Source organism: Labrus mixtus, chromosome 23 (assembly GCF_963584025.1).
Source record: "Labrus mixtus chromosome 23, fLabMix1.1, whole genome shotgun sequence".
Lineage (NCBI taxonomy): Eukaryota > Metazoa > Chordata > Actinopteri > Labriformes > Labridae > Labrus > Labrus mixtus.
In genome coordinates, this window is record NC_083634.1 from 19929296 (window position 1) to 19940638 (window position 11343).

The 11343-nt window shown below is 44.0% G+C and overlaps 2 protein-coding genes across 2 annotated transcripts in view; both read right to left on the reverse strand.

Annotated features, from left to right (window-relative positions):
* Positions 1-168: 168 nt before the first annotated feature.
* LOC132958630 (tripartite motif-containing protein 16-like) lies at positions 169-2152 on the reverse strand. The gene has a single exon (XM_061031586.1). It carries the CDS (start codon positions 1932-1934, stop codon positions 303-305), a length of 1632 nt encoding a protein of 543 aa, XP_060887569.1. The 5' UTR covers positions 1935-2152; the 3' UTR covers positions 169-302.
* Positions 2153-5861: 3709 nt separating this feature from the next.
* LOC132958300 (serine/threonine-protein kinase DCLK2-like) overlaps positions 5862-11343 on the reverse strand; it is a 15968-nt gene continuing 10486 nt past the window's right edge. The window contains exons 8-15 of the mRNA XM_061031036.1: positions 10970-11027; positions 10608-10727; positions 10355-10501; positions 9602-9735; positions 9344-9421; positions 9118-9214; positions 8710-8790; positions 5862-8595 (exon numbers count right to left, since the gene is read on the reverse strand). Of these exons, the coding sequence (XP_060887019.1) occupies positions 8470-8595; positions 8710-8790; positions 9118-9214; positions 9344-9421; positions 9602-9735; positions 10355-10501; positions 10608-10727; positions 10970-11027 (841 nt within the window). The 3' untranslated portion in view covers positions 5862-8469. The remainder of the gene's footprint in view (positions 8596-8709; positions 8791-9117; positions 9215-9343; positions 9422-9601; positions 9736-10354; positions 10502-10607; positions 10728-10969; positions 11028-11343) is intronic.

An 11343-nucleotide genomic window follows, 5' to 3' on the forward strand; every position in this document is an offset into this window, starting at 1 on the left:
CTAGAGAGGAGGGGGGGGGGGACAGCTCTCTATGATGTTTAGAATGTATCTGCAGTACCCATTTTAAACACTAGGGGTCAGAGTTACATACTGCTCCTTTAAATAATTTGTCATTATGTAAGGTTTTAGAAAATTAGAAATGATAAAACACAACACACTGACTCAGGATCGTATTTTCCATCACTTTATCAACATTACGTCAAAACAGGCAAAACAACAAATCATCCCTTCAAAGAAAAAGCAACATGTTAGAATGTAATACATTTCCTTTATATGAAACCATCCCTCTAAAAAAGAAAAAACTACTTTACTGCACAGAACTCGGCGGTGTCTCCATTGGAGCCGAACAGAAAGAGTCCGGCGTAGAGCGGCTGAGTGAACCGGGTCTGGACTCTGTGGAGGAGAGTCATGGTTTCAGAGATGCTGTAGAAGGACAGAACACCTGCGCTGTGATCCAGGTACACTCCTACTCTGGTGGATTTAGGGCCCGAGACAGAAGTTGAGCGGTTGTGGTGTCTGAAGTTATAACCACTGCCACCACATTGTAAAACCCAAGACTTGTCATTGCATCCAAAAACCCGCTCGTTCAAGTCTCCTGATCTGCCGATGCTCTTGTAAGCGACGGCGACTGATGCGTCTTTGCTCATCTCCACCTCCCAGTAATGGCGTCCGCTCAGTCCCTCTTTACTCAAAACCTGAGGGGAGTGAATGAATCTGTTTGGGTGTTGAATATAAGCTGTGTTTTTCCCGTCAAAGGTTATCTTTCTGTTCCCCTCTGATAGAACCAGAAACTTGTTGGCCGTGTTTGGATCCAGCGCGATCTCGCATGAATATTGTAAGAACTCGCCTCTGGTCGCCGGCTCTGCTGAAGGAGATTCCCCGGAAAGAACCGCCCAAACTTTGTCTCTGGCTTCTTTCACGGCTGCCATGATGTCTTCAAAGTGCTTTAGGCGATCGTTTTTTGGTCTCGGTGGGTCTGTGGACTCAGGAAGTCGGGAAATTGAGGAATAACCTTGAAGAAATTGGATGGGATCCTCTGTGTTTGAGAGTTTCTCCAGCTCAGCGAGTTTCCTCCTCAGATCAGTGACCTCCTGCTCCAGCTTCTCCTGCAAGCGTTTGACCTGATTCACTTCAGTCTTCTGCCGGGATCGGATCTCCTTCTTCACATCGGACCTTTTCTTCTTGATGAAGGAGATCATCTCGGAGAAGATCTTCTCTCTTTCCTCCTCTGCCTCGTCAGCCGATTGGTTGATCGTCCTGATCTCTTGCAGGAGTGTCTTCATGTCTTCCTCCCGGTCCTTGATTCTCTGGTGGATTACTCTCCGACTCTCGCAGAGCGCCTTTTTCTTCTCTGTTCTTTCCGCCACAGCCGAGACCGCGTCGTGGCCTTTGTGTTGGTCCACAGAGCAGAGATAGCAGATGGTCTGACGATCGGTGCGGCAGAACATCTTCATCACCTCATCATGGCGAGAGCAGACGTTCTCCTGCAGCTTAACGGAGGCTTCAACAAGTTTATGTTTCTTAAAAGTTGGAGATTCATTGTGGGGTTGGAGGTGTTGCTCACAGTAAGAAGCCACACAAACCAAACACGACTTTGAGGCTTTCAACTTCCTCCCAGCGCAGCTATCGCAGGCAACATCGCCCTGTCCAGCGACGTGTTCACCGGCCGGCGCCGCTCGAGGTCCAGACTTCTTCAGGTCGTCCACTAACTCAGCCAACAAGGTGTTTTTCACCAGGACGGGCCGCGGCTTGAACGTCTGTCTGCACTGAGGACAAGAGGGGATTTTCTTCTTATCTTCTTGGTCCCAGAATCTCTTAACACAGCTCATGCAGTAGCTGTGTCCGCAAGGGATAGTCACGGGATCCTTCAGGAGATCCAGACAGATGGAACAGCACATTTTGACCTCGTCCGTTTGGTTTACCTGTTGTGCCATTGTTTTTTCTTTTTACCTCTCAGAGCCAGAGACTGTCACATCACACCAGAAGCCAAACCTTTACTGGAAACTCGCTGGGCGGGGAGCAAGAAATAAAGCATCAGGATTGGGCGGGATTGGGAGTGGTTTACAATCTCTGGAGCAGGTTGAACCTTGGTCGTATTTATGACGTTAATTCAAACGTTTGCATTAGAGTTTGAACTTTGGAAGCGCCCTCCCTTTAAGCTTCAAGATGGTGCTGCATAACACACAGTATACATATATATAACTATATATTTTAGGCCTCTCCCCGTCGAGCCTGGTTCTTCAGATATTACCTGAAGTCACCTGACAGTAGAAAGTTTTGTTCCACATTTTTAATCACATCATTAAAATATTTATCTTCTAATCTTCCAATAACATTTTATTCTACGATAGGACACCTTAGTTCTCTCTCATTAGGTCTTCATAAATGTGGCCTTATCAGTCCTAAAATATATGATATAGACATATATACAGTATATAACCAAACAGTGGTGGAGGGAAAAGAACACGTCCAAAAAAATGTAATTGATTGACTGATCATTACTGAGAGAACAGATTTCCTCGTCCATGTTTGTATAATGATTCAGATGAAGCTTTGAATCCCTGAACATACTCTTTTCAATTAACCTCTCATAAACAACTTCATGTACAGTTAATCAAATGGATCAGTAAAACAACAAATCAGTCACAAACACACGGCAGGTTCACGTGATGCCACTGCATCAGTTTTTTATTTTCACAGTTGAATTTGTCTTTTCTCGTTCCAAATCAGAGTTGTTGTTTTTTTTATTTGAACACCCTGATCCTGACAAACATACGTTTCATAACACACGTCACATTACACATCGTTGTAAGCATCAAAACATGTCGACAACATGTTTTTTTTTAAAAACACTTCTTTTCGCATCTCCGTCCACTCCAACCAAGAAACTGGCTTTCCTGAAAGAATCTCAATCAGTTCAAATACTCGCCGTATCCAGAGAAAGTTTAGAGCCAATAGGATCAAAGTCCTCTGTACTGAAAATGTTCTTTTTTGTGTTTTACCAGATGATTCAGCTTTTATTGTGAAACTCTTAATATACTTTTAACACATTGAACTGGACAATAGTAAACTTAGAACTCAGATTTCTTGGAGGAAAACCAGCCTGGCTTGGTTCAAAATCCTAATTTTTCTACTGAACTTCTTAAAAAATCATTCCTGTCTAACATGAGGCATGATGTGAAATGATCTCTCACACACACACACACACACACCCCAACACTGCATTGGATAAACACACACAAAGGGCCTAAAACTACAGCCACCCTGGGTCAGACCACACTGAAGTCCATCAGTTGCATTACGTTCTGGATCCCAACAGTAGAACCAGATGGATTGTCTTTTACAAAATGCAAAATTTAACTAATTTGGCTGCAAATTTAGTCGCATTCAAGTCCAAACAAAGTCCAACACTGAGCCCCTTCAGGGGTTTATGATGAAATGCATTCAGCATTATTTGATTGTAGTTGTCTTTGAAAACGTTTGTCCCTTCATGTATTTAACTTAATGTGAGAAAAAGATGTCAAGAGTGCGTATTTAGGGTTGCCACACAATGGTGTTGTAGTCAAGACCATACTAACCGAGACCAAGACATACCCGAGACCAGAGTGCTCAGAGACCGGGACAAGACCAAGTCATTTAGGGGTTGAGATCGAGTCATAGATAATGAAAAATCTTCATCTGGTGTTTAGTGGGCGTGTCAACAGTTTCCGATTGTAACACCGGGAAGGTTGCGGCCGACACAAAACATAAAAGCGGGAAATATTCGAGCTGCTGGTTGACCCAGGTGCAGCTGCAGCACTAACATCATGAACAACAGGCTCCTTTTGGTTTAAAGCAAAGAGAAAATAATTAAGACTACTGGGTTCATAGCAGGCATAGAAAGTCGAAGGCCGAGCCACCGATTGAAGAGTTTGACCAACGTTGGAGACGGGAAAGCGAGTGAATAATAGTGTATCATCGGCATATCAGGAGATACATCTTAAAGGAGCAGTATGTAACTCTGACACCTAGTGTTTAAAATGGGTACTGCAGTCTAAATTCTAAACATTATAGAGAGCTGTCTCCCCCCCCTAGAGTCGATGCTCACACAGGTCACCATGTGGTGGACTCTGAAGCTTCAGTGTTTATCCAGCTCTGCATGGGTCTGTAAACCTTTCTGTGTTCTAACCTCTCTCCATTTTTCAAAAGCATCTCCAATATTGATCCTAGTTTGAGCACGTTTCTAGCCAAACTCTTCATCAGCGGCTCAGGCCAAAGGTCAAGGCCATGGAAAGGTCGTGCTAAGTTTGAAGGTCAAGGTAAGGTCATAACACTACATCAGGTCAAGGCATTTATCCAACTGACACTTCAAGTTTAAAAAAAAAAATGACCTCCCTCCCTTAATGCAGGCACACTCACTAAACACACAAATGGAAGCTCATACGTTCTCCAGTTTTAAGGTAAAACATTAATACGAAAATCGAATACACTCGCACACGTATTTACACACACACACACACACACCTGTCCTTCATGTTCAGCGATTCTTACAACCTGTAACATCAACAGACAACATGATGGATATGTAGATGGAGCTTTATGATTGGTAGATGACCCACTATGTCACATCCCAGACACATGACCATATAAGGAAAGAGTTCCATCCTGTCAGGCCCCTTGTTGCTAGGCAGAATTTGTAACCAGATTTATCAGGAACTCTTACATTACGGTTCATCAACGTCCCCTACGAATCTCGAATCTAATTTTTTCCTGCCTGGATTTTATTTGAATGAGGAAGAAACTTAATGGCAACACATTTTTTTAAATAATTAAATATTTCAATGACAGTGAAATATTTAGGGGTTTTTTTGCGGGGCGTGTCGACACATGTCTGTGGTGAGATTTGTTTCTTTTCATTGACATATTTTTTTTTGCTACTGTTTCCCTACTTCACAACTGACTCACACAGACAAACACAAACAGACAAGAGTGATATTTACAGAATTTACAACAGATTTTATCCTCCGTTTACTGCAGGCGGGAGGAGAGGCAGGGAGTCGGGGTCAGGACTGAACGCGTCCTTTTAACTCAGTCATACTGCACGAAGAAACCTCGAAAGGTTGTTGATTGTTTTTTACAATGTGAGGTTTGGAAGTCACTCAGTTTATTTGAGTTACAGTACGCAGTCTGGGGATCGAGGAGAGGACGGACGTTAGGTTAGGTGAAAGGAAGTGTCCTTCGGTGGCGTGTAAAAGGACACTAAAGCGGTGTCCGAAACCACAAACTCCCATACGGCCTACTACAAACTCAAACAGTACAGCAAAGTGATAACTAATCTGACTGTTAGAATGCCTTTAGCAACATACTAAAATACTGGTCACATGACGTATATCCGGACAGAGCTACAATGGGTTAGCTAGCATCAAGCTAGCACGGCTGTAGGTCCATAAATAGAATTCAACAACATACATCAGTTCATTGCTAATTCAGCTACATAGTTATTTTTAGATTATTTTAAACCGTAGAAAACATACTACAGTAGCCTACGGTTGCTTTCGATTGTATGCCGCTAGTTGGCTGGATGGAGCGCTCCGTCATGGGTCAGTCTGAGAGCTGCAATGCATTGTGGGGGGGGGGGTTTAGTACGACCACTGGGCTCCCGTTTTGAAATTACTATTTCTGGCCGATCTAGTATACTTCAGGGCATTTCTTGCATACACAAAATTAGACATAACAAGTAAGAATAGTATGAAAGTTTGGGTTTCAGACACGGCCTAAGTTTGTAAGGACAAGGCTCATTGTTTCGAGGTTTTTGTTGTTTTTTCAATTTACATCCATGAACATGTTTCCCAGCAGATGGCGAGTTTTGCAAATTTCTTAAAAAAGTATTAACTGAAGAAGTCTAGGCGTTTTGATAGGCCGATTTTTGATGTTTGACGATTTTGCATGGTTTGTCGATTTTCCCTTTTTCTTAAGCCTTCCTGTTTGGGAAGCTAGGAAAATCGCCTCCAGCTCATACACCAAGCTTTACCTTCCCACTAAAGTTCAGAGAGATTTTTACTTGATGTCAAAGTCAGCTTTCCGAATCCAAGATGTACTTCAACCAAATAATTGTACAAACCAAAAACAATGAGCCGAGTCTGTCTATCCAGTCAACGACTTGTGCTGACAAGTCTGACAGAGCTGTGATTTTAGGATCATTAGAGGGAATCATCAGCAGCGTCAACAGGCACAGAACTCAAATGTCTTGGACATGTCGGCGCCAAGTTTCACAAATGAGGAACGTCTTTCAGGTCTGTGGAGGGTAAAAGGCAGGAGAAATGCGACGTTTCCCAGAACAAATGGAAGACATCCAGGTCCCCACGAGGCAGGGACTTCAGAGGAAATAATCCCAAAACCAGAGGGAACATTTGTTAACTGATCAGTTGTTTAAATCTCTAAAGTGGTTCAGGCCTTTTTTAAAGCCTCCTAGTTTATCATTCAGGCCAGAAAATGGGTCCAGTCCCACGAGACACTGAGTGATGAAACAGGATGTGTCCAACAGCAGAGTGTCCCGGTGTTGGTATGATGAGTTTCTTTAAAGCATCAGTGAGATGCCTTCATTAGTGTCCAGTGAAACATAAGATGACTTCTCTGTCAGTCGTCCAACAGATGTTTGATGGAGCTCATAAAACAGAGTCTACATATTTTCCAGTTTGGCAGCAGAGACAGGACTTCAGAAAGTCTTCAGTAGTGGTCCAGACCAGAGACGAGGACAGTTTCCAGGATACAATTCCTGGAGTCTTTCCAGTAAAAAGGATGTTTCGAAGGTTAAGACGAGGACTCCTGCTCAGTTTCCAGTAGATAAAAAGTCTTTGAGAACACAGAAATACATTTGTTGTTCGGTAGACCCAATAACTAACCAGGAATTCGGGGTTAGGACTCTCTAGTAAATCAAAAAGTTAAAACAATGACTTTGTTTTGTTTCCGGGGGAGATCAGACTGGACTGGTTCTAAACCAGAAGACTGGACTTTGTTTGGTTTCCAGTATATCAAAAAAAGTGAACAGAAAGGTTCTAGACCCTGGATGGGATTTTCAGTGGATAATACAGGAATGGTTCCAGACCAGAGGAGCTGGACGTGATTGGTTTCCAGTTAAGAAAATTATGCAAAATAAATGACAAGTTCTAGACTGGAGATTTGGGATTTCCAGTGGATTAAACCCCTCACTTGTTCTATACATGATGTACTGGAAGGTACTTCAACAGAACTGGTTTGTTTCCCAACAATTGTTATGGAATATTTTACAATAGTGGCAATGGACTGGTTTGGTTTCCAATAAACCAGGTTCTAGACCCTGGATGGGAGTACTTGTATGGTTTGCCGATTGTTGAAGGGGATCTCTACTAGACCAAAGACGTAGGAGCCAGTTTGGTTTTCCAGGAATTTACAAAAAAAAAGGGAAAATGCCCTGAACATGAACGGGATCTGTTCTCGACCAAAGATGTTGGAATTTGTTTGGCGTCCAGTGGAGGAAACAGAACTGGTTCCATATTCAAGATATTGGTAGGTACTTTGAAGGAACTTGTATTCTACAGTATAACAGTGGTGCGGGAGCTTGTCTGGTTTCAAGTAGATAATGCCTGTTGTGTTCAAACTCAGGAGCTGAGAAAACTAATTTGTTCATCCGTGGAAGATCAGGTCCAACCCTTCAACACCAAATTTGACAGAGATAATTTGGTTGCAAGAACCAGAAACTGGACATAATCGCGAGCAGAGATTATTTAGTTTCCAAAAGATGAAATATGATGGTTTCCGGTCTGCAGAGTTGAGGGAACTGAACTTTTCAGAGAAAGACCAGCATGAGATTTAGACCAGATTTAAGGGAACTTGTTGAGCAAAACCGACGGAATCTGGAGTAAGGAACTGGATCAGCATCTAGTTAAAGCAACATGACAATTCCATCAGAAGCAAAAGTTTTGGCCAGGTCTCGTCTAAGTCTAGACCTGGCCAAATGCTTGGTTTCCATAAGTAGCTACTTTTTTTGGTTTCTAATCGATTAAACTGGATGTACTCCATATCAGATTTAGGGAAATGTGTTCAGTTTTAAGGGAAAGACTGGGGGAGGTGGTTCAGACTTTAAAGTATAGAACTGGTTTGGGTGAGTCATTGGAAAACCTTCAGAAGACGAGATGAGACTTGTTCTGTTCACTTTCCATTAGACAGAAAGAAAAATAGTTCAGACAGTGGTGAGGGAACTTGTTTTTTTTCCAAGTAGGTACAACAAGATGGGTTCTGGTTCGGAAGTGGTTTGGGTTTCCAGTTGGTGAAAAGAAATCCCAGAACAGCTGTTTGTCTGATTCAGTTTCTTCCGTTTTTTATTGAAGAGTTCATATCGTTGGGTTCCCAGGGCGAATCTGGTCCAGCGGTGTGGGAGCTTTCTAGATTCCCATTGGATAAAACATTCCCTTTATTTTCACGTGTTACCAGCTGATGAAAGGGGGACCCTGATTAAACCAGAGGTGAAGGAACTTGTTTGGTCTCCAGTATTGGGGATTCCGGCTCTGGTTCCAGTGCGTCTCCAATGGTCGGGTCTTCATTGCTGCTCACGGTGTTGGAGTCTACGGGAGCCTCATCCTAAACACAAACACACCGATGAATACCAAGTGAGAAGAGAATGATAAATCTCACTTCTTCACTTGTAGTCCGTGTTATCTGTGTGTATATATATTTGTGTACGTTCTGTCTTACCGTCACCCAGGCGTGTGCCAGGACCTCCTCGGCGGTGAAACGAGTGTCCACGTTCACCTGCAGCATCTGACTAATCAGCATCTGAGGAACAGGTCATGTGACTGTTAGCAACACGCCGCCTGGTGTTATCTCTTATTTCTGATGCTGGACTTCAGTGATCACAGGAACATGTTTGCAACCTTAAATTGTTCTGATGCAAGACATTTTGAAAAGCAGTTTAACGCAACGGAGCAGCGGCCGTTGTCAACAGACTGTTGTCATGGAGACGGGAGAGACTAGGTGGACACAGGGTCTAACTGTTGTATAAAAGTACTATCACACTGGAGGAGGTGGAGATGTTCTGGATGTCAGAGCCAATCACAGCAGAGCTGATATTCAGGACCTCGAGTGTGGTATTACTTATTGTACCTTTGCTGGCAGGCTGATGGTGTCCCAGTCTGGAGACGGAAACTCCAGCTTCCCTCTGAGGATCTGATCGAACAACTCCTCCTGCACATTATTCTCACTGAGGAGACAAAGAGGAGCGAGAAACAAGAAATCAGCCGGACGAAAAAAGGACAAAATTACTCCAGTCATCAAAGTCATAGAAACGCCCCGACGTCCATAAAGTTTGGAAACGTTTGTATAAACTGACCTTCTGAATGGAGGGAATCCACACAGCAGGATGTATGTGATCACTCCAGCTGCCCAGATATCCACCTTCAGACCATAGCTACACACACACACACACACACACACACACACACACACACACACACACACACACACACACACACACACACACACACACACACACACACACACACACACACACACACACCAGTTTAAAACTACATGTGTCATGTGATATTTTACACCCAGAAACTGTTTTAACGTTTCTCTTTTCCCTCACCCGGTCTCGGCGATGATCTCCGGGGCGACATACGTGGGCGTGCCGCACACCGTGTACAGAGGTCCCTCCACCACCGTCGCCAAACCAAAGTCCCCGAGCTTCAGAGACTTGGTGCCGTCTGGATACTCGCACACCTGCAGCACACAGAAACACACACTGAAAATACATGCACAGACTGAAGGAGGTGACAACCAATCAAAACGACCAAATTTAGGAATTTTAAACAAAATGAAAAAACAGTCAATCGTGTAAAGTAACGAGCAGACGCAGGATCCTGAGCAGATCCTGGTCCACCAAGGTGTCGTTTGGCCAATCAGAAGAGACACTGGTGAAAGGAGGTTCCCACTCTGGCTGTCCGTCGGTCCTCGGGGTTGAGTTTTGTGGGGGCCAGAAGTGGAGCTCGCAGTAACACAGCCCGGGCCTGTTGTAGGTGGCAACAACTGTTTTGGTTGCCATGGCGACTAAGGGCCATAAGGTAGGTTAAGTTTTTCATTCGGGCACGAGTACCTTGGTGTTTATTTCAAATGTCAGGGGAAACCTTCTCGGCTTTAAGGAGCAACTTCCTGAAGTTTCTCCTGGTTGCCTAGCAACAGCTCATCATAATATAGGTTTTGGAATATTTATTTTGCAAGTATATCTTTGAAGATTGAATTGTGTGTGTACGTGTGTATGTGTGTACGTGTGTGTGTGTGTGTGTGTGTGTGTGTGTGTGTGCGCATGTGGGTGTGTGTGTGTGTGTGTGTGTGTGTGTACCAGCAGGTTCTCAGGTTTGATGTCTCGGTGGACGATGTTCATTCGGTGCAGGTACTTGATGGCGCCGGCCAGGTTGAACACCATGGCGCTGGCGTCGCGCTCGCTGTACTTTGTGGAGGAGGTGATGGCGTCGAACAGGTCGCCACCCTGAAGGAGGCAGAAGCAGAGAAATTAAAAATAAAAAATGTTTCTTACAATTCCAGGAGTGGGAGGAGCAAAAAATAATATAGGAAGAAGAAACAAAAAAAGAAACCTTGACGAGCTCCATGACGAGGAAGAGCTGACTCGGAGTTTCATCCACCTCGATTAACTCGATGATGCTGGGATGTCGAACCCGCCGCAGCACCGCCACCTCGTTTTCTATCAGGTGCTCCTGTTCACTCACACACACACACACACACACACACACACACACACACACACACACACACACACACACACACACACACACACACACACACACACACACACACACACACACACACACACACACACACACACAGTTTACAGTCGATACAGCAGGTGGCAGTATGCTCGTAGTTGATTTAAAAATCGTCCAGAAAGCAGACAAAAGAAGAAATCATGATTCTGTCCTGAACAGAAAATAAGAGTTACCTTCCCACAGCAGCGAGCTTTGTCGATTATTTTCAGAGCGTACTCCTGACCCGTCGACCTGTCGAGCAAAACACACCAAATATACAAATCACAATCAAAGTAACAGCCGTGGGGTTTGTTATTTAAAATCACCTTTTTGTCTTTAACCTGCAGAAACTCATCAACGACATCTTTCTTTAAAATAAGTTCCTTCAATGCAGGGGCGTGTCTGACCAGAGGGGGGACCAGGGGCGGCATGGGGCCCCCCTTGAAATCTGATCGGCCACCCCAAAAAAATCCGAAACTGTGATTGGCTACATGCCCGGTCAGAGGCGGGGCTTATGTTAAAACTGACCTTAATTAATTGAACAGGTCTGTTGTTGTTTTTTAAACTG

Bases quoted from the DNA above. Each gene is read 5' to 3' on its own strand.
- LOC132958630 (XM_061031586.1), bottom strand. From the start codon at position 1,934: ATGGCACAACAGGTAAACCAAACGGACGAGGTCAAAATGTGCTGTTCC.